At 39.1% G+C, this 26,705-nt stretch overlaps 1 protein-coding gene across 1 annotated transcript; it reads left to right on the top strand.

Annotated features, from left to right (window-relative positions):
- The first annotated feature begins 1,520 nt into the window (after window positions 1-1,520).
- On the top strand, window positions 1,521-16,526 carry LOC118046066 (uncharacterized). Its single transcript, XM_073408141.1, has 11 exons — window positions 1,521-1,844; window positions 2,005-2,192; window positions 2,271-2,424; window positions 2,641-2,901; window positions 3,055-3,393; window positions 3,475-4,555; window positions 5,049-5,375; window positions 5,525-5,602; window positions 5,741-5,928; window positions 6,298-6,937; window positions 16,363-16,526. Exons 1-11 carry the CDS (start codon window positions 1,521-1,523, stop codon window positions 16,524-16,526), a joined length of 3,744 nt encoding a protein of 1,247 aa, XP_073264242.1.
- Window positions 16,527-26,705: the final 10,179 nt, after the last annotated feature.

Raw genomic sequence — 26,705 nt, 5'->3', positions numbered from 1 at the left:
GCTCCTAAAAAGCCATGTTCTGAAGACAGGCCTTCGCGAATTATAGAAGGGTCATTGAAAAGAAAAAAGGTCAGTAATGAGGAAGACCTTATGAAGCAATTAGAAAGGCTCCAAATAGAATTGGGAAAGAGTAAGGGAGATAAAGCATCATTAGAAAGGATGATGATGGAAGGAGATAAAAGCAGAGTGTTTCTAAATGAACAACTCAAATCTAGAGATGCGAAGATAGTGATGTTGGAGCTGCAACTGAGCAAAGGAAAGGATGTAATAGAAGAGTCCGAGAAAGAAAGAGGAAGACTGATTTTGGATTGGATGCAAAGCGGTTCTGAAGTGGAAGTATTGAAAGCCGACTTCAACGACTATCAAGAGAATGTTGAGTTCAATCAGGACAAATTCTTGCATGTTCAAGCAGAGTTGTTAGACCGAATTGAGAGGTATGATGAGTTAAACAAGAAATATGTGATGATGGAAAGTAGGCTAGTTGAATTGCAAGAGTTCGAAAGAAAGGGGAAGGAAGAGGAGTTTGTTAAGGCAGATTTGGTAGCTAAGAAAAATGAAATTAGGATGCTAAAGGTGAAGTTTGACAAAGAACGAGAAAAGGTAAAGCAGTTGACCGAAAAGTTGGAAGCTTCAGAAAAACATAAAGAACAGATCGACACCAACAACAATACATTGAATCGGAACAACATGTTGCTTATGGAGAAGATGGCCAAAGTAGATGAGCAAATGGATGAAGCTGCCATTCATGCACGGATCATTAGAGCCAATGCTCGAAGGGTGGGGAGAGACATCTTTTGTTATCGACAAAGCTTGGCTGAGACAGATGCCTTCTTAGAAAAAATTGAGAATCGAGGCCTTGCTTTCCTACCAGTGGTTAGAGACATAGATGAAGAGGAAGATTGATGTATTTTGTTCTTTTTTTTGTGTATCCTTTTTTCAAGAGATTGTATTAGCCAATATTATGAATGAAAATGGGTCTTGACCCATCTTTGGTGAAAGAAAATCTCCTATAGAGTAGGGATAAGCCTACCAAAGCAGCAACATGAGCAAAACTACTCCTGATAAGGAATGTGACAAAAAGAGTCCATACCCATTACACAAGAAGAAATGTTGACCATCAATCGATTTAAAAAAAAAAAAAAAAGCTCACATTTACATATGCATCATGCATTGTTCATTACCATACATTCATTTATATTTTTCCATGCGCCAGATCGTGAAACATAGGTCCTCCTTCTAGAATCCACAACACTCGACAAAGAAAAAGAATGGAAAACGAAGAAAGGTCACAACCAAAAGCTCAGTACCAAAGAGAACTTGAAGGAGTTCGGAATGATGTGGCGCGCCTAACCGGTATGTTAGAGCAAATGTTGAGAGCTAGAGATGGAGAGGGAACGTCTACTTAACATGATGAAGCACTAGCAGCAGCTCAAATTCCTGTCGCACCTATAAACATGGGGGCAAATACACCAAATAAGCAGAATCTTAATCCCACTCAGCCCATCTAAAACCCTATTACAATGGATTTAACAAACGAAGATCCACATGACTTCAAATTCTCTAATCATGAAAGAGATGATAAGTGGACAGCACTAGAAGAGAGGCTAAGGGCAATTGAAGGAAATGATTTATTTGACCCAATTAGGGCTGCTGAAGTATGTTTGGTGCCTAACATTGTTATTCCAAAGAAGTTCAGAGTGCCAGAGTTTGTTAAGTATACCGGGATGGAATGCCCAAAGACCCATCTTCGTTCCTACTATAACAAAATGGCAGAAGTTATCCACGATGATAAAATGTTAATTTACTTCTTCCAGGATAGCCTGACAGGATCGGCACCCATCTTCGTTCCTACTATAACAAAATGGCAGAAGTTATCCACGATGATAAAATGTTAATTTACTTCTTCCAGGATAGCCTGACAGGATCGGCACCCATCTTCGTTCCTACTATAACAAAATGGCAGAAGTTATCCATGATAATAAAATGTTAATTTACTTCTTCCAGGATAGCCTGACAGGATCGACCCTTAGCTGGTATATGAGGTTAGACAACATTAGGATCAAGAAGTGGACGGACCTGGTAGATGCCTTCTTAAAGCAATACAAGTTTAATCTTGAGATTGCTCCTGATAGGACCAGTCTGATTACCATGGAGAAAGGAACCCAAGAGTCCGTGAGGATTTATGCTCAAAGGTGGCGTGACCAAGCTATCAATGTACAACCTCCACTAATAGAGACATAGATGGTGACACTGTTTGCTAATACTTTTAGGGCTCCATACTATGAACACCTTATGGGTAGTTCAGCACAACATTTCTATGATGTTGTGCGGATTGCTGAGAGGATTGAACAAGGAATCCGAAGTGGCAGAATTGCAGAACCTATAGAGAAGAGAGGTTTCATTGGGAAAAAGAAAGAAAATGAGGTGAATAACCTAGAAGGGAGAAGAAAAAACTACCAAATACCCACCACCCAAGTCACCAGTATTAATTTTGCCAAACCCCCCATTCCAAACCAACCCAATCAAACAAAATTCCCAGCAAAAAACCAAAGAAGAGATAACCAATCATTGGAAGAACAATTACCACCTTTACCAATAACCTTAAAAGAGTTGTATGCCAAGCTGTTGAGCATTGGGCAGATAGCTCCCCTACCCGTACCACCTATGCAACCACCTTTCCCTACCTGGTACAACCCCGAAGTGACTTGTGAATACCATGCTGGTCATGCGGGTCATAACATTGAGGCTTGCTTTGCTTTTAAAAGAAAGGTGTTGCAACTGATCAAAGTTGGATGGGTCACTTTCGAGGATTCGCCTAATGAGAATTCAAACCCTTTACCCAAACATGTTGCTAGTAGGGATGGAGTGAATACCATGGAGATTGGTAGCAAAGAGAGGGTGGTAAAAGTGCCCATGACAAAGCTATACTTTATGTTGGTGCAGTCTGGACATTTGGAAAATTCAACTGAATACTACAAATAGGAAAGTAACTTTTACCCTTTCCATAAAAAGAAAGGGCATCACATTGATGAATGCATTGAATTTCATCAAAAGGTTGCAAGAATGCTAACTCTAGGAGAGTTAAGGATTGAGGCCGTAAATGACAATGAAGAGATAGAGATGATAGAGAATCAAGAGAAATGTAGAATCCAATCAACAGCTAATGGGCTCTCAAAATTGGTATTAACTAAGCCCCTATATGCAAAAAAAGTAGACTACGGTGTGATGCCTGGAGATTATGGTTACACCTCGAATATTGAAACTCCTTTGCCGCTGTTCCGAACTGAGATAAGTGGTCTAACTCGGAGTGGTCGTTGTTTCACACCTGAGGAACTAGAAAAACAAAGAAAGGCTAAAGGCAAGGAGGTGTTGGACCTCGATAAAGAGCTTGAGGTGAATAAACCTGTGACTAAGGAAGAAACAAATGAGTTCCTGAAATTGATGAAACATAGCGAGTACTGTATAGTGGATTAGTTGAAGAAGACCCCTGCCAAGATCTCCATCATGACATTAATACTCAGCTCCGAGCCACATCGTAATGCTCTGCAAAAAGTACTGAATGAGGCTTATGTGCCCCAAGATATTGAACAAAAGACTATGGAGCATCTAGTAGGGAGGATCTATGCTACCAATTACTTATATTTCACGGAAGATGAACTTGACGCTGAAGGAACTGGACATAACAAACCTTTGTATGTCAAGGTCCGATGCAAAGATTGTCTCATCGGTAAGGTTCTCATCGATAACGGCTCGGCCCTTAATGTGTTACCAAGGCATATGCTGGATGAAATGCCGATAGATCCCTCACATATGGAACCCAGTGTGATGATAGCGAGAGCGTACGATGGCTCACCAAGGCAAGTGATAGGGTCAATTGAGGTCGAACTAGCTGTGGGTCCACAAGTCTTTCTAGTAACCCTTCAAGTGATGGATATCCACCCTTCCTATAGCATGTTGTTAGGAAGGCCATGGATACATTCCGCGGGAGCTGTCACCTCCTCACTACATCAATGTTTGAAGTACATTGCCAATGGTGTCCTGGTTACTGTTAAGGCTGAGGAGACTATATCAATGGTAAGAAATGTGGCGGTTCCATTCATTGAAGCAGAAGATTGTAAGGATGGAAACCTTCATGCATTTGAGGTTGTGAATATCGAGTGTGTTCCCGAGAACACTGTGGTGAGGAAGCCAGAAATCTCGGAGGCCACCAAAATGGCCGCTAAAAGCTTTTTGAAAAAGAAGATTCCTTTCCCATATGACATTGAGCAAGGAAGGCTTGAATGGATGGATATAATCAAATTGAAAGCTGCAGAACAGAGGTTTGGGCTTGGATATAAGCCCAAGAAAGAGGATTACAAGCAAGCTGTTGGTGCAAGAAGGGAGAAGAGAATGGCTAGGATTGAAGGAAGGAAGCCTGAAGAAGAAAACTTAGCCATCCCTCCAATCAGGATTTCGTTTCCAAAGGCCGCATATGTGATGCAACCTGATAGGGGACATGGAAACCTTCTTTTTGAAGCTTTCTTCAATGAACATAAACACTCTGGAGGAAAATCAAGTCAAGGACATTGCTGAGAAAATTGAATCCGAAAGAAGGGATGAAGAGCTGCCACAATTAACCATCCACACTTTGGAAGAAGTCACCATCAAGACTTTTGTTCGAAAACTAGTCGAAGGAGAGAAGTTCCAGAATTGGGAGACCCAAGAAGCTCCATTGGTTTTTAAAATGTAATCAACAATGATTGTTGGATTATAATTTTTTCTATGTTGTTTGCCTTTTTCTGTTTTGTTTTTATTTATTGACAATCGAGGCTCAAGATGTCAATTGGATTTTATTTTGTTTTTGAGCCAATCTTTTGTTTTTAATGGATTGTCCACAACAACACCTGCACTTTACATTGAGAATGAATGACCAAAATTTAAAGAATACATAGTGGTTGTAGAAGATGAGGAATGGGAGGAAAAAAACATATGGGAATTCACAAAATTAATAGAACAATACGAACAGGCTTGGAGGCCCGCTAAAGAGGAACTTGAAACCATAAATGTAGGCAATGAAGAAATCAAGCGAGAGCTGAAGATAGGGACTTTGATCACCCCTGAAGCAAAGGAAGATTTGATTGCACTGCTCCAAGATTATATAGATGTCTTTGCCTGGTCCTACGAGGATATGCCTGGTTTGGATACAGACATTGTAGTACATAAAATACCACTGATGGAAGGATGCCGGCCGATTAAGCAGAAGTTAAGGAGAACTCATCCGGAGATCTTAATCAAAGTAAAGGAAGAAATTGAAAAACAATGGAACGCTGGTTTTTTGGAAGTAGTGAAGTATCCACAATGGGTGTCAAACATAGTTATGGTACCCAAAAAGGAAGGTAAAATCAGAGTTTGCATGGATTTTAGGGACTTAAACCGGGCTAGCCCTAAAGATAATTTCCCTTTACCACACAGAGATATGTTAGTTGATAATGCAGCACGCAGCTCCACATATTCCTTCATGGATGGGTTTTCAGGCTACAATCAGATAAGAATGGCGCAAGAGGGGCAGTAGTGAAGTATCCACAATGGGTGTCAAACATAGTTGTGGTACCCAAAAAGGAAGGTAAAATCATAGTTTGCGTGGATTTTAGGGACTTAAACTGGGCTAGCCCTAAATATAATTTCCCTTTACCACATATAGATATGTTAGTTGATAATGCAGCATGCAGCTCCACATATTCCTTCATGGATGGGTTTTCAGGCTACAATCAGATAAGAATGGCGCAAGAGGATAAGGAGAAGACAACCTTTGTAACACCATGGGGAACCTTTTGCTATAAAGTCATGCCATTTGGTTTAAAGAATGCTGGGGCCACTTACCAAAGGGCTATGGTGACTTTGTTTCACGACATGATGCACAAAGAGATTGAAGTATACATGGATGACATGGTTGCTAAATCTAAAGAGGGAGAGAATCACGTCCAAATATTGAAGAAATTATTTGAAAGGCTAAGGAAATATAAGTTGAGGCTTAACCCAGCAAAGTGTTCATTCGGGGTGAAATTCGGTAAGTTGTTGGGATTTGTGGTGAGTGATAAAGGGATAGAAGTGGATCCTGAAAAAGTAAAGGCTATTCAATCTATGTCACCCCCCAAGACTGAGAAGGAGGTAAGAGGTTTCTTAGGAAGGTTGAATTACATCGCTCGGTTTATATCCCAATTAACCGTCACTTGTGACCCGATCTTTTGTTTGTTAAGGAAGAAGAACCCTGGAATATGGAATGAAGAGTGTGATGAAGATTTTGAGAAAATCAAGCAGTACTTGCTAAATCCACCTTTGCTTGTTCCTCCTGTACCAAAAAGGCCATTGATATTATACCTAACAGTAACCGAAACAGCAATAGGATGTGTGCTTGGGCAACATGATGAAACCGGAAGGAAGGAAAGGACCATTTATTACCTAAGCAAGAAGTTCACGGAATGTGAGTCTAGGTATACTGTGATTGAGAAGCTGTGTTACGCACTAGCATGGGCTACAAAGAGATTACGTCAGTATATGTTGTATTGCACTACATGGTTAATTTCCAAGTTAGACCCATTGAGATACATTTGTGAAAAGCCTTATCTATCTAGCCGAATTGCAAGATGGCAAGTTCTTTTGGCTGAGTATGACATAGTATATATGACAAGGAAAGTCGTGAAAGGAAGTGTTGTTGCCGATCACCTGGCTGACCACGCTATGGAAGATTATGAGCCGTTAAACTTTGACTTTCCCGATGAAGATGTGTTGGCAATCAAGGAAGAAAAATCAGATTGGTGGGTTATGTATTTTGATGGTGCTGTAAATATACGTGGTAACGGAGCGGGTGCAGTGATAATCTCTCCTGATAAAAAGCAGTATCCGGTTTCAGTTAAGCTGCAGTTCGGGTGTACTAACAACACGGCTGAGTATGAAGCTTGCATTCTTGGTTTAGAGGCTGCATTAGAGATGAACATAAAAAAGATAGATGTGTATGGAGACTCAATGCTGATCATTTGCCAAGTAAAAGGAGAATGGAAAACCAAAGAAGAGAAGTTAAGGCCTTACCAAGAATACCTGTCTAAGCTGGCTAGAGAATTTGAGGAAATAGAGTTCACCCATCTGGGAAGGGAAGGGAACCAATTTGCAGATGCTTTGGCCACACTAGCATCTATGGCCAAGATAGACTTTGGGCACAAGGTACAACCAGTACACATCAATATCAGAAATAGCCCCGCTCACTGCTGCTCAGTCGAAAGAGAAGTGGATGGAAACTCGTGGTACTATGATATCAAGAATTTCATCCAAAGCCAGGCATATCCCATGGGGGCATCCAAAATCGACAAGAAGACCTTGAGGAGGTTGGCAATGGATTTTTATCTTGATGGGGAGATTTTGTATAAGAAATCATTTGACGGGACTTTGTTGAGATGTTTGGATGAATTTAAGGTAAAAAGTACGTTACGGGAAGTCCATGAAGGGATTTGCTCAACCCATGCTAGTGGACATGTGATGGCTAGGAAGATATAAAGAGCCGAGTATTTTTGGATGACATTAGAGAAGGATTGCATCAACTATGTCCGAAAATGTCATAAGTGCCAAGTATACAGTGACAAAATCAATGCTCCTCCAGCTCCTTTGTTTAACTTGACATCTCCATGGCCCTTCGCGATGTGGGGAATTGATGTGATTGGACCTGTAAACCCAAAAGCCAGCAATGGTCATAAGTTTATTCTCGTGGCTATCGACTATTTCACAAAATGGGTAGAAGCTGGGTCATTTGCTCATGTGACGCAAAAAGTGGTGAAGAAATTTATTGAGAGAGATTTGATATGTCGGTATGGTCCACCAGAAAAGATTATAACTGATAATGCCCAGAATTTCAATGACAAGATGATAATAGAGCTCTGCACTAAATGGAAAATCAAGCATTCCAATTCTTCGCCATATAGACCAAAGATGAATGGTACGGTAAAAGCTGCTAACAAGAATGTCAAAAAGATTATTCAGAAGATGGTAGTCACCTATAAAGATTGGCATGAGATGTTGCCATTTGCCCTTCATGCATATCGCACCGCAATTCGAACCTCAACAGGAGCCACCCCGTACATGTTGGTATACGGAATGGAGGTGGTGATGCCTTTAGAAGTGGAAATCCCATCATTAAGAGTGTTGTTAGACTCTAAGCTGGAAGAGGTAGAATGGGCAAAAGTTAGATACGAACAGTTGAATCTGATCAGTGAAAAGAGGATAGCCGCAATCTATCATCATCAACTCTACCAAAGAAGGATGGCTAAATCATATGACAAGAAGGTTTGACCTTGAGGATTCCACGAGGGAGATCTTGTACTAAAGAAAATATTGCCTTTACCTGGAGAAGATCAGAGTAAATGAGCGCCTAACTATGAGGGGCCTTACATGGTGAAGAAAGCATTCTCAGGAGGAGCTTTGTTACTGTTTAGAATGGATGGAGAAGATCTAGTTAGGCCCGTGAATTCTGACTCTGTAAGGAAATACTACGCTTGATGTATTTCGTAATTTCCCAGTCAATAAAATAAAGTCCGGCCATGAATTCTCTTTGTAAAGAGCTTTCTTTTTTTTACATATATATATATATATATATATATATATATATATATATATATATATATATATAACATATGATCTCATAGCATTTTGAAATGCTTTTACTTAAAAGAACCTTTTTTTTTACGCATAACCAAGGAGTTGCCTCCATCAATTGGAGAAAACCAAATCAAATCTAAACTTGAAATATTTTTGCACGCCACACTAGGGGGCAAGAAGTGCACGAAGTGCACATAGGGGTCCATAGTGAAACAAAGCCCAAAGGGGTATCGTAATAAAAAACTTCTAAAAAAGCATCTTTTATGAGAATTGCTAATTGCATTGAAAGTTTAGTTTTCATGAACAAAACCAAATCTTTTGAGTTTTCCTTTTTGAAATAATAATAAAGCACAATACTCAATGGAGCAAGAAAGGGCCCCACAAGGAACCAGAGATCTCTTCACTAAAAGGATATGAAGTATATTTCGGTTCATGAGAAAAGGTTGAAACAAGAGCTCGAAGAAGTTTACGACGAAAGGGGGACCTATGTTTCCAAGATAGGTAACAAAAACATACATGCATATTGACCATAATGCATTGCTTTCAACATTTGTCAGATCGGTGTTTCATCACCATTTCTCAGGTAGTGCGTTTTCTAACCCTACCTCCTTTTGAGTGCGCCTTTTGAGCCCTCACTTCTTAGGTAGTGTGTTTTCTAACCCTACCTCCTTTCAAGTGCGCCTTTGAGCCATTATCATTTTTTTTTGGGTAGGTCACCCATTACAATGTGACCAATTCTCCATGTTTTTTTATCTGGGTAGGTCACCCATTACAACGAGACCATTCTTCCACCTGGGTAGGTCACCCATTACAATGAGACCGTACTTTTCTTTATCTTGGGTAGGTCACCCATTACAATGAGGACCGCTCTTTTTCTTTTATCTTTGGGTTAGGTCACCCATTACAATGAGACCAACATTTTTCTGGGTAGGTCACCCATCACAATGAGACCAATATTTTTCTGGGTAGGTCACCCATCACAATGAGACCATCATTTTTGTTTCTGGGTAGGTCACCCATTAGAATGAGACCATTCTTCATTTTTTTTTTTACTTGGGTAGGTCACCTATAATAATGAGGCCATTCTTCCCCCTGGGTAGGTCACCCATAAGAATGAGACCACTCTTTCCTTTTCTGGGTAGGTCACCCATCACAATGAGACCATCATTTTGTTTCTGGGTAGGTCACCCGTTAGAATGAGACCATTCTCCGTCTTTTTTACTTGGGTAGGTCACCCATAATAATGAGGCCATTCTTCCCCCTGGGTAGGTCACCTATAAGAATGAGACCACTCTTTCCTTTACCACTCGGGTAGGTCACCCATCACAATGAGACCATCATTTTTTTTCCTAGGTAGGTCACCCATTAGAATGAGACCATTCTCCATCTTTTTTTACTTGGGTAGGTCACCCATAATAATGAGGTCATTCTTCCCCTTTGGGTAGGTCACCCATAAGAATGAGACCACTTTTCCCCTTCTCCACTCGGTTTCAGATCAATCAAGCTTCGACCAGATCAGTTTCGGGAGTTCCGTTTTGGGTTTATCTTTATAAAACTTACTGCGCAAAACACTTGCTCCGTAAGCATTATAAAGAGGGGGCATCTGTTGTAACCCATTTTTGGGTCCCCACAAAAAAAAAAAAAAAAAGCCAAAGGAGGTTTAGAAAAATAACAGGAGGTAGAAGCACTCAGAAAATGGTCAGAAAATTCGTCAAGGAGGTTAAAATACAAAAATTTGATTTTTGACAGTATATTCTTGAAGGATGAGAGCCCTGTTGAGAAGGAAAATTTGAATTTTGAGGAGAAAAGCCCAAATTTGGATGTTTATGGACTTAATTGGATTTTTATTTGAATTTATAGAGGATTTGATTGCAAGAAAAATTGATTTTTAAGTCAATTTGGGCTTTAATTAGAAGAAATTTAAGTTCTGGGCCAAAATATATTTTTTAGGAATTTATTGGGTCAAATCAGGGGCTTAAATGCATAAATATTGAAGTTTAAGGGCCAATTAGGGACTCAATTGAGCAAATCCGAAACCAGGGACCAATTTGGAAAAGGCGCGAAGATAGAGGGGGGTGTATTGAATTAATTCAGGGGCCTAATTGAAGAAATTGAAAGTTTATTGATCAATTAAGGGCTTAATTGCATAAATCAGAGGCCAAGGACTAAAATGAAAAACACGGCCAACTTGAGGGGTGGGGACCGAAATTGGCAGGGATGCAATTGAATAGAAAAAAGATGATTGAGGGCTGATTTGAAATTTGGTGCGTTCTGGCGCCACATTTAAATGAAACGGCACGTTTTCTCCAAAACGACGTCGTTTCATACATTAAAAAAAAATAAAAAAAAGAAGAGAAAGGCTGAACGGTGCCATTTTGAACGGCACTATTCCCCTTTCTTCTTCCCCCCGAACATGCAGCGGGGAAGAAGGAAAAAGAATGCATTGTTTAGTTTCACCGGTCCCTCTAGCCCACCGACCAACCGAGGCCCCACGTCGTTGGACCACCGACCGAAGACACTGGCCGACCACCCGCCGCGCCACCGAAACCGAGGGAGGCACGCCTGGACAGCTACGCCCCGACCAGCCGCCCCGTGACCCGCTCCCTGGCTCCACAGTGAAAAGCCACGCTCACTGGGTCTATAAATAGAGAACCGAAAAGAAGAAAGGGGAGAGGAGAAAAAAGAAAAAAAGACGGGAACCGAAAGAGAGAAAAAAAAAAAGGAAACAGAGAGAGAAACTAACCAGACAAAGCCACTGGAAACCCAAAGTTGAGAAGCTTGGGAAAGTTGAAGCCGAGAGGTAACTTAAGAAACCGAAACAGAAGCAACGAACCGAGTGAACGACGACGAACCGTGCGAAACAGCCGCAGCACTGCCTGGAGCCGCCGTTCGCGAGCCACGACACCGCCACCAGCCTCCACCGCAGCGTCACCAGCGAGGAACTCCGGCTAGCAGCGCTGCCTCCGCCGCGCCAGGTGCACTTTCTTCCCCCTGCATTCTTTTCTTTCTTTGTTGCAGATTTGCCTCCTGCATGCTGCATGCAGGAGGCGGGGGGGGGGAGAAAAATAATTCTTCCCCCGCTGGTCTGTTGGTGGGCCAGCCCGATGCTGGCCCAGCCTTGCACGTCTGGGCCAGTCCTGGCCCAGACTGAAGAAGAATTTTTGGTTGGGCTGAGACCCTTTTTTTTTGGGCTGAGCTTGGGTCCATTTATTTGGGCCGGCCAAATAAATATAAGAAAATATAAGAAAATATAAGAAAATATATATTATAATATATATGTGTGTATACATTTTATATATAAAGAAAATATAAGAAAAAAAATATTTTGAAAAAATCTTTGAAAAAATATTGTTGATTTTCTTGCATTTTTATCAAAAATGGCTGAATAATGGTTTGCATTTCTTATACCGTAGAGATATAAATTCATTATTTAAAATACCCGGTTTTCGTCAAAACATCAAAGATTTTCAAAAATAAAAAATGTTTTTTTTTTGTTTAAAAAAAAAAATTCTAAAATTTTTTAAAAAAATATTGTTGATTTTTCCTGCATATTTTTATTAAGGTGGATTAATATTGGGTTGTATTTTTTATACCGTAAGGATACAAACCCAGTATTAAAATACCTAATTTTTCGTTAAAACATCAAAAAAAAATATTTTCCAAAAAAAAATGTTTTTTGTTTTAAAATACAGCCTAGTCTCTCCAATATATATATATATATAATATATATATATATATATATATATATATATATATATATATTATAACATTCATATTTTCACACAACAAAGGAAATTTTCAAAAACAATATATGGATTAGCATGCATTTTGGCTTTAATAACTAGTTTATTCAAGCCACCGAGAACTAGGCCAATATTTTCAAAAATTCTAAAAAATCTTTTTGTTTTCTTTTAGTATTTGGGATTACGAATTTATACGTAAAACATATTCCTAATATTATTAATAAAGTTTTGGTATAGACATTAGAACGGTTAGGATTTTACCCGATAAGATAAAGACCTTCTTACCGAGGAGGATTTTTCTTGAACCATAGACAGACCAACAACTAGAAGTACAATAACACCTTAGTTTTTATCAGACAATAAAACAATGCAGCTTACCTTAGGTAGGGCGTATTTGGGGTGCTAATACCTTCTCTTTACGCAACCAGTCCCCGTGCCCGATCTCTGTGACCAGTTAGGGTTCCTAGTAACTAAAATACTAGGTGGCGACTCCCATTCCATTTTTCACCACTAAGAGACAAAGAATTCCTTGTCTCACCATACTTTCCACAATAGATAGACATACCACACCCAATGTATGAAAAGGGGTGGTGATAGTGGGCGATCGCCGCGATGCCGCACACGTGCGACATCAAGAATAAACTACTCATTATTATTCATGCTGATAAAAATGAATGTTCAAAAAGAGACAACTTTTTCTCATACAAAACCTCGAGCTTTTTCTCGAGCCCTTCACTTTGAAACAAAAGGTCATCTTATGACGTATTTTCACTAAAGATCTCATTGCTAAACACAAGAGCAAATAACCTCTTTTTCCAAGAAAGGAAATAACCAAGGAGTTGCAAGATTTCAAAAGCGAATTGTTTTAGATTCACATCGAAATAATTTTTGTTTTCAAAATGCAAGATCAAGATTTCAAGATTCATTCTAGACCTATATTCCTTCACCAAACTGAAAAGGAGAGAAATGAGAGAATGGCATTTTAAAACCATTATTTGTCTAAGTCGCTGACAAAGCACACTTGAGGGCAATGACCAGTACAAGGGGGCAACATTGTATTTTCTCTTCTAGAAAAAAGAGAGAGGAATATTTCCTACAACCAGACAAAAGGGGCATTTTGGTTTACAAAAAATAGCTTGATCCTTTCAGCAAGTGACACCGAATGTTTCTAGCAGTGAAACGAGGGGTAATGAATAAGTCCTCTCAAATTAGTTGACGAGTCAGAAATCTTCAGCAAATAAGTGGGTTGCAATGGGCACCATAAAGGCTGAGTTGTGTGAACAAATCTGGAAATAGACTCACATAGGCCAACTTAAGTGGGCTATAAGCCAAGCGACAAAGATGACCCAAATCAGAGGTAGCAAGTCCTCATCAGTCAAGCAACGAGAAGACTAAGAAGAAATGGGGGTCTATATTTCAAATCAGGTAAAGATGCATGCATATCATCTAAACTTGGAGGATTGGACAATGAGTTTCACAAATTTCATATGAGAAAATTCCAGCTGAATCCATCAAGTGGAAGGCCAACTTGAAATGGCCAATGATCAAAATTGCTATTTGAAAATTTTTCATTTTTTGAGAATTTTTTCAAACATAGGAAGGCCGCCCATGAGAAATAGGCCATTCTGAAAAATCTCCGTGCTTTTCCACCTCCTTCGAGCGCCTTTGAGCCCTTGCTTCCCTCTTCGAGTGCCTTTGAGCACTTTCTTTCCTTTTCAAGTGCCTTGGAGCATTCACCTTCCTTCTCGAGTGCCTCTGAGCCCTCGCTTTTCTTTTCGAGCGCCTTTGAGCACCCCCTTTCCTTTTCGAGTGCCTTTGAGCACTCGTTTTCTTCTTTGAGCGCCTTTGAGCCCTCACTTTCTTCTTCAAGTGCCTTTGAGCACTCGCTTTCTCCTTCGAGTGCCTTTGAGCACTCGCCTTCCTTTTCGAGAGCCTTTAAGTGCTCGCTTTCCTCTTTGAGTGCCTTTGAGCACTCATTTTCTTCTTGGAGCGCCTTTGAGCCCTCACTTTCTTCTTCAAGTGCCTTTGAGCACTCGCTTTCTCCTTCGAGTGCCTTTGAGCACTCGCCTTCCTTTTCGAGCACCTCTGAGCCCTTGCTTTTCTCTTCGAGCGCCTCTGAGCACTCGTTTTCCTCTTCGAGCGCCTCTGAGCCCTCACTTTCCTTTACGAGCGCCTTTGAGCCCTCGCCTTCCTTCTCGAGCGCCTTTGAGCCCTCGCTTTCTCCTTCGAGTGCCTTTAAGCACTTGCCTTCCTCTTTGAGTGCCTTTGAGCACTCGCTTTCCTCTCCGAGCACCTTTGAGCACTCGATTTCCTCTTTAGAGTGCCTTTGAGCACTCGTTTTCTTCTTGGAGCGCCTTTGAGCCCTCACTTTCTTCTTCACTGGCGCCAGAGTAGGGAATATTATAAACAAATCATCACAACATAAATTAATAAATATTTAACAATTTAAGACAAAACCAACAATGCAGTCTGCCTTAGGCAGAACGTTTAAGGGGTGATAATATCTTCCCTTTTACGTAACCAATCCCGAGTCATAGAATCTCTGTTGACCAGTTAGGGTTCCTAGTGACCATAATACTAGGTGGCGACTCCTCAAACGAGACTTTTTCCCCTAAAAGAATAGGATGTCAGAAATCTATTTTTTTTTAATTAATCCAAGAGAATTAATTTTTAGGACCGCCGCGATGTTGGGTGCGACAATTGTAATTCTTTCATATTCAAGTATTTAGTTTTTCTTGTTCAGAATTGTTGGTACCTAATTTTTGACCCGCCTTTTTGCTAAACTTTTTGAAAAATCCAAAAATAGCGAAAAACAACAAAAATCCAAAAAATATGTTTTTAATATATTTGCATCGTTTTTAGCATTTTCAATGTCGTCTAAAAAAAAAATTTATTTTTCAAAAGTCTTTCGAACGCGTTCAACTTTTTACACGTTATTTTTAAAAATCATTGATTTTCCTCATTGAGTCGAATTTGATATTGCTCGTTTTTAAAAAATATAAAAAAAAATAAGAAAAATCAAATTTACAAAAAAAAAAGTTGAGAGACCAATTTTGAGGCCTAAGCAACATTTTGTCTATAAATAGGAGTTTCCACAACTCACACAAACAAGGGGGGCAATCTTGGACCAAAATTAGAAGAGGCAACACAAAAAAACCTTAAACATCCTAACCCTACCAGCTCCCACTCTAAGGGAGCGGCCGTGCTCCCTCTTGAAACAAAAAGGAGTCGCAGCCCCTAGCAGTTGATTGGATTTTTTTTTATAAAAAAAAACAAAGTCGCCGTCCCCCCGGGTTTCTTGGTGGTTGCTCTCCCAGTACAGAGCCAAGGACCCCCAGCCATTTCAGCTCTTCGTCTGCTCCCCTGCACCTGAAGCAACCCTATTCCCACAAATCTTCCCTTCTCAATCGTTCCCTCACCTTAGACAACCCCAAACAATGGCCACCAACCCTCTCTTTCCCTACACCAAGACCGTCCCCATCACCCCTCACCAGGCTTGCCTCCATTTTCCCCTCTCTGTCATTCTTCCCTCAACCAACAGACGATACCCACATAACCCCCTAAACCAGCAACCCACTTCCCATCGCCTCTCCTTTTCCCCCGATCTTCTCCTTCAGCTCCTCACCAGACTCACGAACTAGCCAAGACCACCTCTCACTCTCCTCTCAGCCGGTCTTCACCGTCAGCAACAGCATCCCTCACGGACCTAGATTGGTCCGCTGCTCCTTCCTCCTCTGCTCTTTCAGCCCCTCCCGTCTCTGCTAAATAGCGACCCAGCTCTTGCCGACCAGCCTACTACTATAGAGGAGACACTGCAACATCGCCTGTAGACCAGACAGAAACCTAAAGGGCAACAGCCTTATGGTCACACAACCAGCCGCCTAAAACAGAGAACAAGGGGAAATGAAAAAGAACATATCTATAGGAAGCAGATCTAAAAAAAAAATCGAGAAAGAAAGGGGACAAAGCTTGTTGTTGCGTTTTGTTCTTTTTGTAGGCGGCGGTGACCCTCATCGACAGCGTAAGAAGGCAGAGAAGAAGAGGACGTTCTTGATCCACCGGTTTGGCAACCTTCATCGGCAGTGGTGCATGAACCCATGTGCCGCTAGTGATGGAGGCGCGTGGAGGAGACGCGCCGCCATTGTTCCTGCAGTTGCATAAGGCTTTCCTTGCCATTTTTGGAGTTTTAGGGGCTATTTTATAAATTTTAAATTGTTTAATGTAATTTTTGCTTAGTTTTGAATTTTTATAATTTGTAGTGTGGATGTAACCAAAAAAAAAAAGGAAAAGAAAAAAAAGAAAAATATAGTGAAAGTGAATGTGTTGTTTGTATTTTGTTTATGAATATTTTTTTTTATGATAAAATTGCAAAGAATAAAGAAGAATTTAATATTTTTATTTGCTCACAGTTAAGGATTATGAGCTACAAGTAAGTCGTATTTCTAATATCTGATGAAAGAATAAAATTTTGAAAACTTCTTTATCACATCAAAGTCACGAAGCAACTTACCTCAGGTAGGGTGCATTAGGGATGCTAATCCAGTCCCTTACCCGTGAATCTCTGACAAGACCAGTACACCTAGGTTTCCTAGTAGCCCTCAATTAAATACTAGGTGGCGACTCCTAATGAATCAAGCAAACAAGGAAGAAAAATCACCAACCGACATCGCACGGGTGATGTGCGATAAAATAGTGACTCCGCTGAGGACGGTACTGTTTCTGACAATATTGGACTAAGCTTTGTGTATTTGATGTGTTTAAGTTTTTGCAATTTTATCTCTTTTTTAATGTTTTTGTTTCTATGCATTTTATAGAATTGTCTCACGCATCACCTATTTTAATTTTTGAAAGCACACATAAGCTTCTAGGTTAGGTGGGGAACTAGCGATTTGCCCTATGACTATTGGTCAGGGTTCAGATGGGTGAAACACTCAACTTATATCTGAGTGCCTGCTTGGTAATGGTGGGTATACGTGCCTTAACCATTTCTCGCAATGCCCCTATACTGTCTTTACGAAGATCATCACTAGGCAGATATCAGACCCTTTTGAGACCAAGTAGAAAACCTACCCATGTTCACATAATGAATAGAACTTGTCCTTAGGTTGTATGTGCTATCATTCTTTGCATAAGGGCAAACCCTTCTTGAAGCATCTTGAACTCAAGACTTGTGGGTGACACAATGACCATCACTCAAAAAAATTTCATTGTAGAGTTTGGGCAAGAATCAAGATTCTTGTTTCATCATGCAAGAGTTACGATCATATGTCACCCCTTGAAGGGCGAGTTCATCATATAGATTACTTGTCATACATTTTTCATGCATGCACCGGGATGAAAAGTAGGTCCCCTACGAGTCTACAACACTTGACTTTGAGCGAAAAACACAAAAGATGAACATTGTGCTCGTCGTAACATCAATTTTCAAGAAGAGTTGGAGTCTCTGAAGAAAAGCTTGACTCACCTCTAGCTTACTCGAGCAAATACTGAAAAATAAATTTGGGGAAGTTCCTTCCAACCGACCTATCATCTTTGTTTCAAAACCCAATAGCGACTCAGCTTTGAAGAAATTTGGGGAAACATGGTCAAGAGCCTCAATACAATCAAGCATTTCTGCAAAACCTTTTGTAAGAAGGCTGACCAAATGGGAATTGCACCACCGTTGCAAAATAGAGCTTGTTCTTGTTCTGCTAAAAAATAACTACCTCTATTTGATCATGCCTGCAAAACTTCTTGATTTTTTTTTAAACGTGTTCCAGTTTTTGTTGGTAATTTGGCTCAAAATTTCCTTGTCAAATGAGCCTTTCTTGTTAATAAGATCATATGTTTTCCTATGTTCATGAACATACCTTTATTTTTGTTTGTTGTTTTTATGCAAATAACACATTGAGCATAACCTTTAAGCATGAAATCATTATACTAAGAATCTTTGGGTGTGTTTCCCTTTTCTTCCAAAGCTATGCATGATCATACATGTTCACAAGGATTTTTGGGAATTCAAAGTTTAGTACAAAAATAGAAATCATGTTGATGTTTGTCCAAAACAAACGAGTTCTGGAAATTCAGGTGATTCTTTAGAGAGGTAATCATACACCTAGAAAACCTGAAAAAAAAAACAAAAAACAAAAAAAAACCACCATGAATTGACTCCAAAAGCTGAATTTTATTTGAATGAATAATGAGAAATCATGTTGCATACTCACATGAAAGCAAGGCTAACCAATCTTAAGTGCATGAGTTTGAAATGAGGAAAGACCATTTTTTATAATCATTTCACAAGGCTAAAATATATCATTTGTAGTCCCCTTTTGAGCCTGGTAGTAGTTTTGAAAATAACCTTGGTTAGGATCACACCTCACACTGGGGGCAAGTGCGAGAGACATAAAAAAAAACCTCAATGATTGAAAGTGCCCAAGCAAAACTAGAGGGCATAAAAAAAAATCTCAATCATCAAAAATGTCCAAACAAAGTTGGGGGCATGAAGAAAAAAATCAAAAGGTCCAAAAAAATTGAGTTTCTCACAAAAATAACTAATATGATGATGCTGAGAACCAAATGAAGAAAACAAAAACAAAAAGAAAGGGCCCAAGCCCAACACTGGGGGGCACAATAGACAATTTTGGAAAGACATTCAAATGAAATAGGTCAAGAAACAAGAACAAGTGATCCTTAGTTTTGAAATCCCTCAAACACCTTTTGAGCCTACAAATACCCTTTTCTTCATAACCAAGAGCCCAAGCCTACATTACGTGCCTAATCAAGCCCTTTCTAATCAAAGCAAGCAATCAGGATTGGTAAACAATGTTTTCTCATACGAATCAAATCATTATTCATGCAAATAAAATGAATGCTTTCAAGACTGGTTCTTTATAACCCTCAAAATAAAATCTTAAACGATTTCCGACCAGCCAAATGTCACTTCATGTTTTTCACCAAAAGCAAAACAAAAAGTTTTCATCACTCATGAAAACCTCTCCATAGGAATCACTTGAATTTCTTTAGAATGAGTTCGCTTTGAATTGATATCAAAATGATTTTTGTGTCTGGAATAGCTTTGAAAATTCCAAAAATTCTTCATGAAAACTACTCATTGGCAAACCTTCCTTCACATAGCCTCATCTAAACTCGAATTAAACACTTAGGGGCATGATCAAGCGCAGGGGGGGGAATAAAAAATACATGGTAGGGCTAGCTCCATGATTCCCTTCCTAAGAAAAATGTCGGGCAAAATTGGCAACCCTTGAGATAAAGGGTGGAGGACAAAGAAGTATATTGATATCAAGTCCTTCCCAGAGGTTAAGATCACAAGATATGACTTGAGTAAGCAAGAGCGAAAAATCTATCAAAGTTTACTACCAACACTCCAACTTTTAAGAAAAGAAAGACACCATGAAGAAATGGGGACCTATATTTCTCAAGTAAGTATACATGCATATCAATCATGATGCATTGCTTTCATCATTGACAGATCGGTGTTACACCTCCTTTTGAGTGCGCCTTTGAGCCTTCACTTCTCAGGTAGTGCGTTTTTTAACCCTACCTCCTTTCAAGTGTGCCTTTGAGCCCTCACTTCTCAGGTAATGCGTTTTAAACCCTACCTCCTTTCAAGTGTGCCTTTGAGCCACCATTTCAGGTAGTGTGTTTTCTAACCCTACCTCATTTTGAGTGCGCCTTTGAGCCCTCACTTCTCAGGTAGTACGTTTTCTAACCCCACCTCATTTCGAGTGCGCCTTTGAGCCCTCACTTCTCAGGTAGTGTGTTTTCTAACCTTACCTCCTTTCGAGTGTGCCTTTGGGCCACCACCATTTGGGTAGTACGTTTTCTAACCCTGCCTCATTTTGAGTGTGCCTTTGAGCCCTCACTTCCTTTTATGTGCGCCTTTGAGCCACTATTTCTTGGGTAATGCATTTTCTAACCCTACCTCATTCCGAGTGCGCCCTTAAGCCACCATCTCTTAGGTAGTGATTTTTTAACCCTACCTCCTTTCGAGTGCACCTTTAAGCCCTCGCCATCCTTTTTCTGGGTAGGTCACCCATTACAATGAGGTCATTCTTCCACTTGGGTAGGTCACTCATTACAATGAGACCAATATTTTTCTGGGTAGGTCACCCATTACAACGCGATCAATTCTCCATGTTTTTTATCTGGGTAAGTCACCCATTACAATGAGGCCATTTTTTTCACTTGGGTAGGTCACCCATTACAATGAGACCATTATTTCCTTTTTCTTTAGGTAGGTCACCCATTACAATGAGACCAACATTTTTCTGGGTAGGTCACCCATCATAATGCGACCAATTCTCCATGTTTTTTTATCTAGGTAGGTCACCCATTACAATAAGGTCATTCTTCCACTATGGTAGGTCACTCATGACAATGAGACCACTCTTTTCTTTTTTCTTGGGTAGGTCACCCATTACAATGAGACCAATATTTTTCTAAGAAGGTCATCCATTACAACGTTACAAATTCTCCATGTTTTTTTATCTAGGTAGGTCACCCATTACAATGAGGTCATTCTGCCACTTTGGTAGGTCACCCATTATAATGAGACCAATCTTTTCTTTTTTCTTGGGTAGGTCACCCATTACAATAAGTTCTTCCATTTGGGTAGGTCACCCATTACAATAAGTTCTTCCACTTGGGTAGGTCACCCATTACAATGAGGCCACTCTTTTCTTTTTCCTTAGGTAGGTGACCCATTACAATGAGACCAACATTTTTCTAGGTAGGTCACCTATTACAACACGACCAATTCTCCATGTTTTTTTTATCTGGGTGGGTCACCTATTACAATGAGGTCATTCTTCCACTTGGGAAGGTCACCCATTACAATGAGACCACTCTTTTATTTTTCCTTAGGTAGGTCACTCATTACAATGAGACCATTTTTTCTGGGTAGATCACCCATTACAAAACGACCAGTTCTCTATATTTTTTTTATCTGGGTAGGTCACCCATTACAATGAGGTCATTCTTCCACCTGGGTAGGTCACCCATTAAAATTAGACCACTCTTTCTTTTTTCCACTTGGGCAGGTCGCCCACAAAATAGATCAAAGTAAGTGTGTGTAGGTGGTCGCCCCTGAAAATAGACCAGTGTGAGTGTGTATGGGCAAGTCGCCTGTGAAAATAAACCAGTGTGAGTGGGTGTGGGCAAGTCACCTTTGAAAATAGACCAGTGTGATTTTGTGTGGGCAAGTCGCCCGTGAAAATAGATCAGTGTGAGTGTGTGGGTTGGTCGCCCTTGAAAATAGATCACTTTTCTTCAAAAGGGGCAGGTCGCCCAAGATAATAAGATCATTTTCTTTTTCTTTTCTTTACAAAGCTTACTATGCAAAACATTGAGGAGTTTTGCTTCATAAGCAATGTAAAGAGGGAGCATCTGTTGTTACTCAATTTTGACCCACCTTTTTGCTAAAATTTTTGAAAAACAACAAAAATCCAAAAAATATGTTTTTAATATATTTGCATCGTTTTTAGCATTTTCAACGTCGTCTAAAAAAAGAATTTAAATTTTCAAAGGTCTTTCGAACACGTTTGACTTTTCACGCGTCATTTTTAAAAATCATTGATTTTCCTCATTAAGTCGACGTTGATATTGCTCGTTTTCAAAAAATACAAAAAAATTAAGAAAATCAAATTTATAAAAAAAGAAAAAAAGTTGATGGACCAATTTTGAGGCCCAAGCAACATTTTATCTATAAGTAGGAGTTTCCACAACTCACACAAAGGAGGGGGCAATCTTGTACCAAAATTAGAAGAGGCAACACAAAAAAACACTAAACAACCTAACCCTACCAGCTCCCACTCTAAGGGAGCGGCCGTTCTCCCTATTGAATTAAAAAGGAGCCGTATCCCCCCAATAGCTAATTGGATTTTATTTTTTTTAGACAACAAAGCCGCCGTCCCCTGGGGTCCTTAGTGGTTGCTCTCCCAGAACAGAGCCAAGGACCCCCGACCATTTTAGCTCTCTGTCTTCTCCCTTGCACCCGAAGCAGCCCCATTCCCAGAAATCTTCCCTTCTTAGCCGTTCCCTCACCCTAGACAACCCCAACAACGACCACCAACCCTCTCTCTTTCTCTACACCGAGACCGTCCCCATCACCCCTCACTAGGCTCGCCTCAATTTTCCCCTCTTAACCATTCTTCCCTCAGCTAACAGACCATACCCACATAACCCCCTAAACCAGCACCCCACTTCCCATCGCCTCTCCTCTTCCCCCGATCTTCTCCTTCAGCTCCTCACCCAACTCACGGACCAGCCAAGAGCACCCCCTCACTCTCCTCTCAACCGGTCTTTGCCGTTAGCAACAGCATCCCCCATAGACCTAGATCGGTTCGCCGCTCCTTCATCCTCTACTTTTTCAACCGCTCCTGTCTCTGCTAAACAGAGACCCAGCTCTCGCTGGCCAACCTTCTACTATAGCGGAGACACTGCAACATCACCAGCAGACCGAACAGAAACCCATAGGGTAGCAACCCTATGGTCACACGACCGGTCGCCTGAAATAGAGAACAAGGGGAAACAAAAAGAACAGATCTATAGGAAGCAGATCTAAAAAACAAATCGAGAAGGAAAGGGGACAAATCTTGTTGTTGCGTTTTTGTTTTTTTTTTGTAGGTGGCGATGACCCTCACCGACGGCGTAGGAAGGCAGAGAAGAATAAGACGTTCTCGATCCACCGGTTTGGCAGCCTTCATTGGTGGCGGTGCGTGAACCCACGCGTCACCAGTGACGGTGGTGCGTGGAGGAGATGCGCCGCCACTATTCCTGCAGTTGCAAAAGACCTTTCCTGCAATTTTTGGAGTTTTAGGGGCTATTTTGTAAATTTTAAATTGTTTAATGTAATTTTGCTTAGTTTTGAATTTTTATAATTTGTAGTGTGGATGTAACCAAGAAAAGAAGAAAAGAAGAAAAGAAAAATATAGTGAAAGTGAATGTGTTGTTTGTATTTTGTTTATGAATATTTTTTTAATGATAAAATTGCAAAGAATAAAAAAGAATTCAATATTTTGATTTGCTCACAGTTAAGGATTATGAACTTACACAAAAGTCGTATTTTCTAATATCCGATGCAAGAACAAAATTTTTAAAACTTCTTTATCACATCAAAGTCACGAAGCAGCTTACCTCAAGTAGGGTGCGTTAGGTGTGCTAATATTTTCTCCAACCACAACCAGTCCCTTACTCATGAATCTCTTACAAGACCAGTACACATGGGTTTTCTAGTAACCCTCAATTAAATATTAGGTGGTGACTCCCAACGAATCAAGCAAACGAGAAAGAAAAATCGCCAACCAATGTCGTGCGGGTGACGTGCGACAAGAATTATACTATTGATTTTTATTCAAGCTTATTGAATTGTTTTGAGATGCATGTATGCTTTATAGTTTCTTTCAATCCGTAATTTTTTCTAAGGATTAGAGTAAGAAGCAAAAAAATTAATTTGATTGTTGCAACTCTCATTTTAATTTATTAGGGAAGAATAAACTAAGTTAAATTGTCAAGCTTTTGAATATTTACTTAGAATAATTTCATAGACTTTACTCCTAAGGCTACTTTCGAGTGAATGATAATTGCTTTCAATATTAAATTCACTTGATGGTAAGAAATTAATTCAAGATCTTTGTCTAATTAATTTACTCGTAATCTCATCTATTTCGCTCAGTTTTAAGAGATATCAACTTTATTTTCTTGAAGTGAAAGAATATTTATTTTACTTCATTGATCGACTTCTTCAATAATTGCTTGGAATATTGGTTGTTCTTGTTTTTGATACATGTAAAGAGGTAAAGCTAAGCATCTCTTTTAAAATCTTCAGAGCTTGGTTAGTGTGCCCATGAGAGAAGCATAAGCAGCGATCATGGAATTCGATAAACAAAGATTTTCCTTTACAAACTAACTAAAAGAAAAACTTACATTGAAAAAAACAAATAAACAACAAAAATTACTAATATTGAGTATATATAATCTGAACATCTAGCTAAATAAATATTTATATAAGTAAAATTTTGAAATTTGAATATCTAGCTAAATAAATATTTATATAAGTAAATTTTTGAAATCTAATGCAAAACAATTGAGCTAAACAATAAGAAAAGTTAAATCATAAATTTTATTCCAATCAAGATCAATAGCATGTGTCATAACCCAATTTTTGACCATTTTATTTTAATTATTATTATTTATTTATTTACTGAAAAGAATAAAAAAAATGATGATGAAAAAAATAATAATGATGAAAAACAAGTAAAATGAAAATAAATGAAGAATGAATTAAAACTTGGGTTAAGGGCAACATGATTGGAAGTTTTGAGGTTTAATTAAATTTTAGAATTATTCTAATTAATCCAATCAAGGGTTTAATTGGAGAATTGATAAGTTTTGAGACTTAATTAAGCTTGAAATTAATTTAATTCATCCAATCAAAGTTTTAATTGGAGAATTGACAAGTTTTAGACTTAATTGAGCTTGGAATTAACTTATTCAGGGACTTAATTGAAGAAATATTAAAGTTTGGGGTCAACATTGGAAAAGTAAAATCCAAGGACTACATTGAAAATGGCGCGCTAATGCAGGGGGCCAATTACAGTTTAAACCAGGGGCTTAATTACAAAACTTTTAAAACTTCATGGGTCAAAACGCAAATAAACATTAAACACCAAAACGGCGCCATCAGTGGATGCGCTGTTCATCTTCTTTAACGGACACCCACCGCCACCATTACACCTGCAATCAATGGTTGGAAGAAACATATTGTTTAAAAGCTAGAGAACGAAAGGTCACAAGGGGAAGAAAAACTAGGAGGAAAAACAGGAAAAAAAACCTAGGCGACAGAGGACGAACGAGCAAATAAACCAGAGGATAAAACAAAAAAAAAAATGCAGAAAAGAGGAGGAAAAGTAAATGAGCAACACAGAGAGCAGGATTGGCTTTTCCATTGCTTTCGCTCCTGCAGACAGTGGAAGACCCAGAATCAAAACCAATTCAAAGCAGGTCGGCCTCTTAATCACCTTCTCGACTTCAAAAGCTGCTGAGAAAACAAAAAGAACACGCAGGCAAGTGAACGCAGAAGGAAGATAAAGGGAAGTAGCAAGTGAGAATCCATCAGCGTTGCAAGCATCTTCGGTCTCCAGAAGCAGGTACGCTTGTTTCTTCATTTGTGCATTCTTTAAATTTGTAAGAGCACTGCGCGAAGGTAATTTAATTACCTTCGTGCAGCGCCACTCAAGCATGAACAAGTTCACGCATGCTTCGGCCCAGCTGGGTCACTGGCTTGTTAAAAGTTGAAAATGAAGAAAATTAAATTTAAAAATAAGATACAACAAAAGAATATGAGTTTATCTGAGTTAACCCACAAAACACGTGACCCGAGCATAAGACCGAGACAACCCCATAGAAAACAAATCAAAATAATTCATGAGGTCTAATTCATAATCAACCAAATGTTGAAGGATGAAATAGAAAAAATTACAATGAAAAAGTCAATAAAAACTCGAGTTAACTAGGTCAACCTGCCAAACCCACGACTTAAGTAATGATAATCTTATATAAAGCAAACTAAAATAAATCATGAAACCTAATTCCCAGCCAACCTAATGTTGAATGATGAAATTGAAAACACAAATTTTCAATTAAAAAGGATAAATAAAACTGGAGTCAACCCGCCAAGGTTGCACGTATTAGAAATATTATTTGAAAATAAATTTCTTTTTATTTTCAAAATTAAAGTTCATGTATATAAAAGATTAAAAAAATATAGATTAATCAGAAATAACTCCTAAAAAATTAAATGCATAATTAAAATATAATTGCTATTTCAAATAAGCTTTCTAAAAAGCATAAAAGAGAGAAAGAATATTAATCTAAATAAAAATAAAATTAAAAAATAAGATTAATTTAAAAAATAGAAACAAAAAACAAAATAAAATATTTTTTCCTTAACAATAAAAAAGTGAACAATGTTGTCCATAGTAAAACTTGAGGGGTGAACCCGGACCATGAGCTCAACCAAGTTTAATATTTTCCCCCCTTAAATTTATAGCAAACATTAAAAAAGTAAACAATGTTGTCTACAGTAAAACATAAAAGGGTGAACAATGTGGCTGCACGATGTTCACCTCACATATTTTCCTCTTAAATTTATAGCAAAACCTTGAAAAAACAAAACAAAACAAAATAAAAAAACTAATGTCGTCCACAATAAAATGTGAGGGGGTGAGTAGTGTATCTGCATAGTGTTTACCCCATACGCTTTAGTTTATTTAGGGTAAACCCAGACCATGAATTCAACTGGGTTTAATATTCCCCCTCTTAAATTTATAGCAAACCTAAAAA

This window comes from Populus alba, chromosome 3, assembly GCF_005239225.2.
Source record: "Populus alba chromosome 3, ASM523922v2, whole genome shotgun sequence".
Classification (NCBI taxonomy): Eukaryota; Viridiplantae; Streptophyta; class Magnoliopsida; order Malpighiales; family Salicaceae; genus Populus; species Populus alba.
The sequence above is the reverse complement of the archived record's forward strand: the minus strand, read 5'-3'. Positions and strand labels throughout refer to the sequence as shown.

What these genes read in the sequence shown, in the direction of transcription:
- LOC118046066 (XM_073408141.1), top strand. Translation starts at nt 1,521, where the DNA reads ATGGATTTAACAAACGAAGATCCACATGACTTCAAATTCTCTAATCAT. An exon ending in TTGGTAGCAAAGAGAGGGTG is followed by an intron (nt 2,902 to 3,054) that starts GTAAAAGTGCCC and finishes TTTCATCAAAAG; the next exon opens with GTTGCAAGAATGCTAACTCT. An exon ending in ACCTCGATAAAGAGCTTGAG is followed by an intron (nt 3,394 to 3,474) that starts GTGAATAAACCT and finishes ATAGTGGATTAG; the next exon opens with TTGAAGAAGACCCCTGCCAA.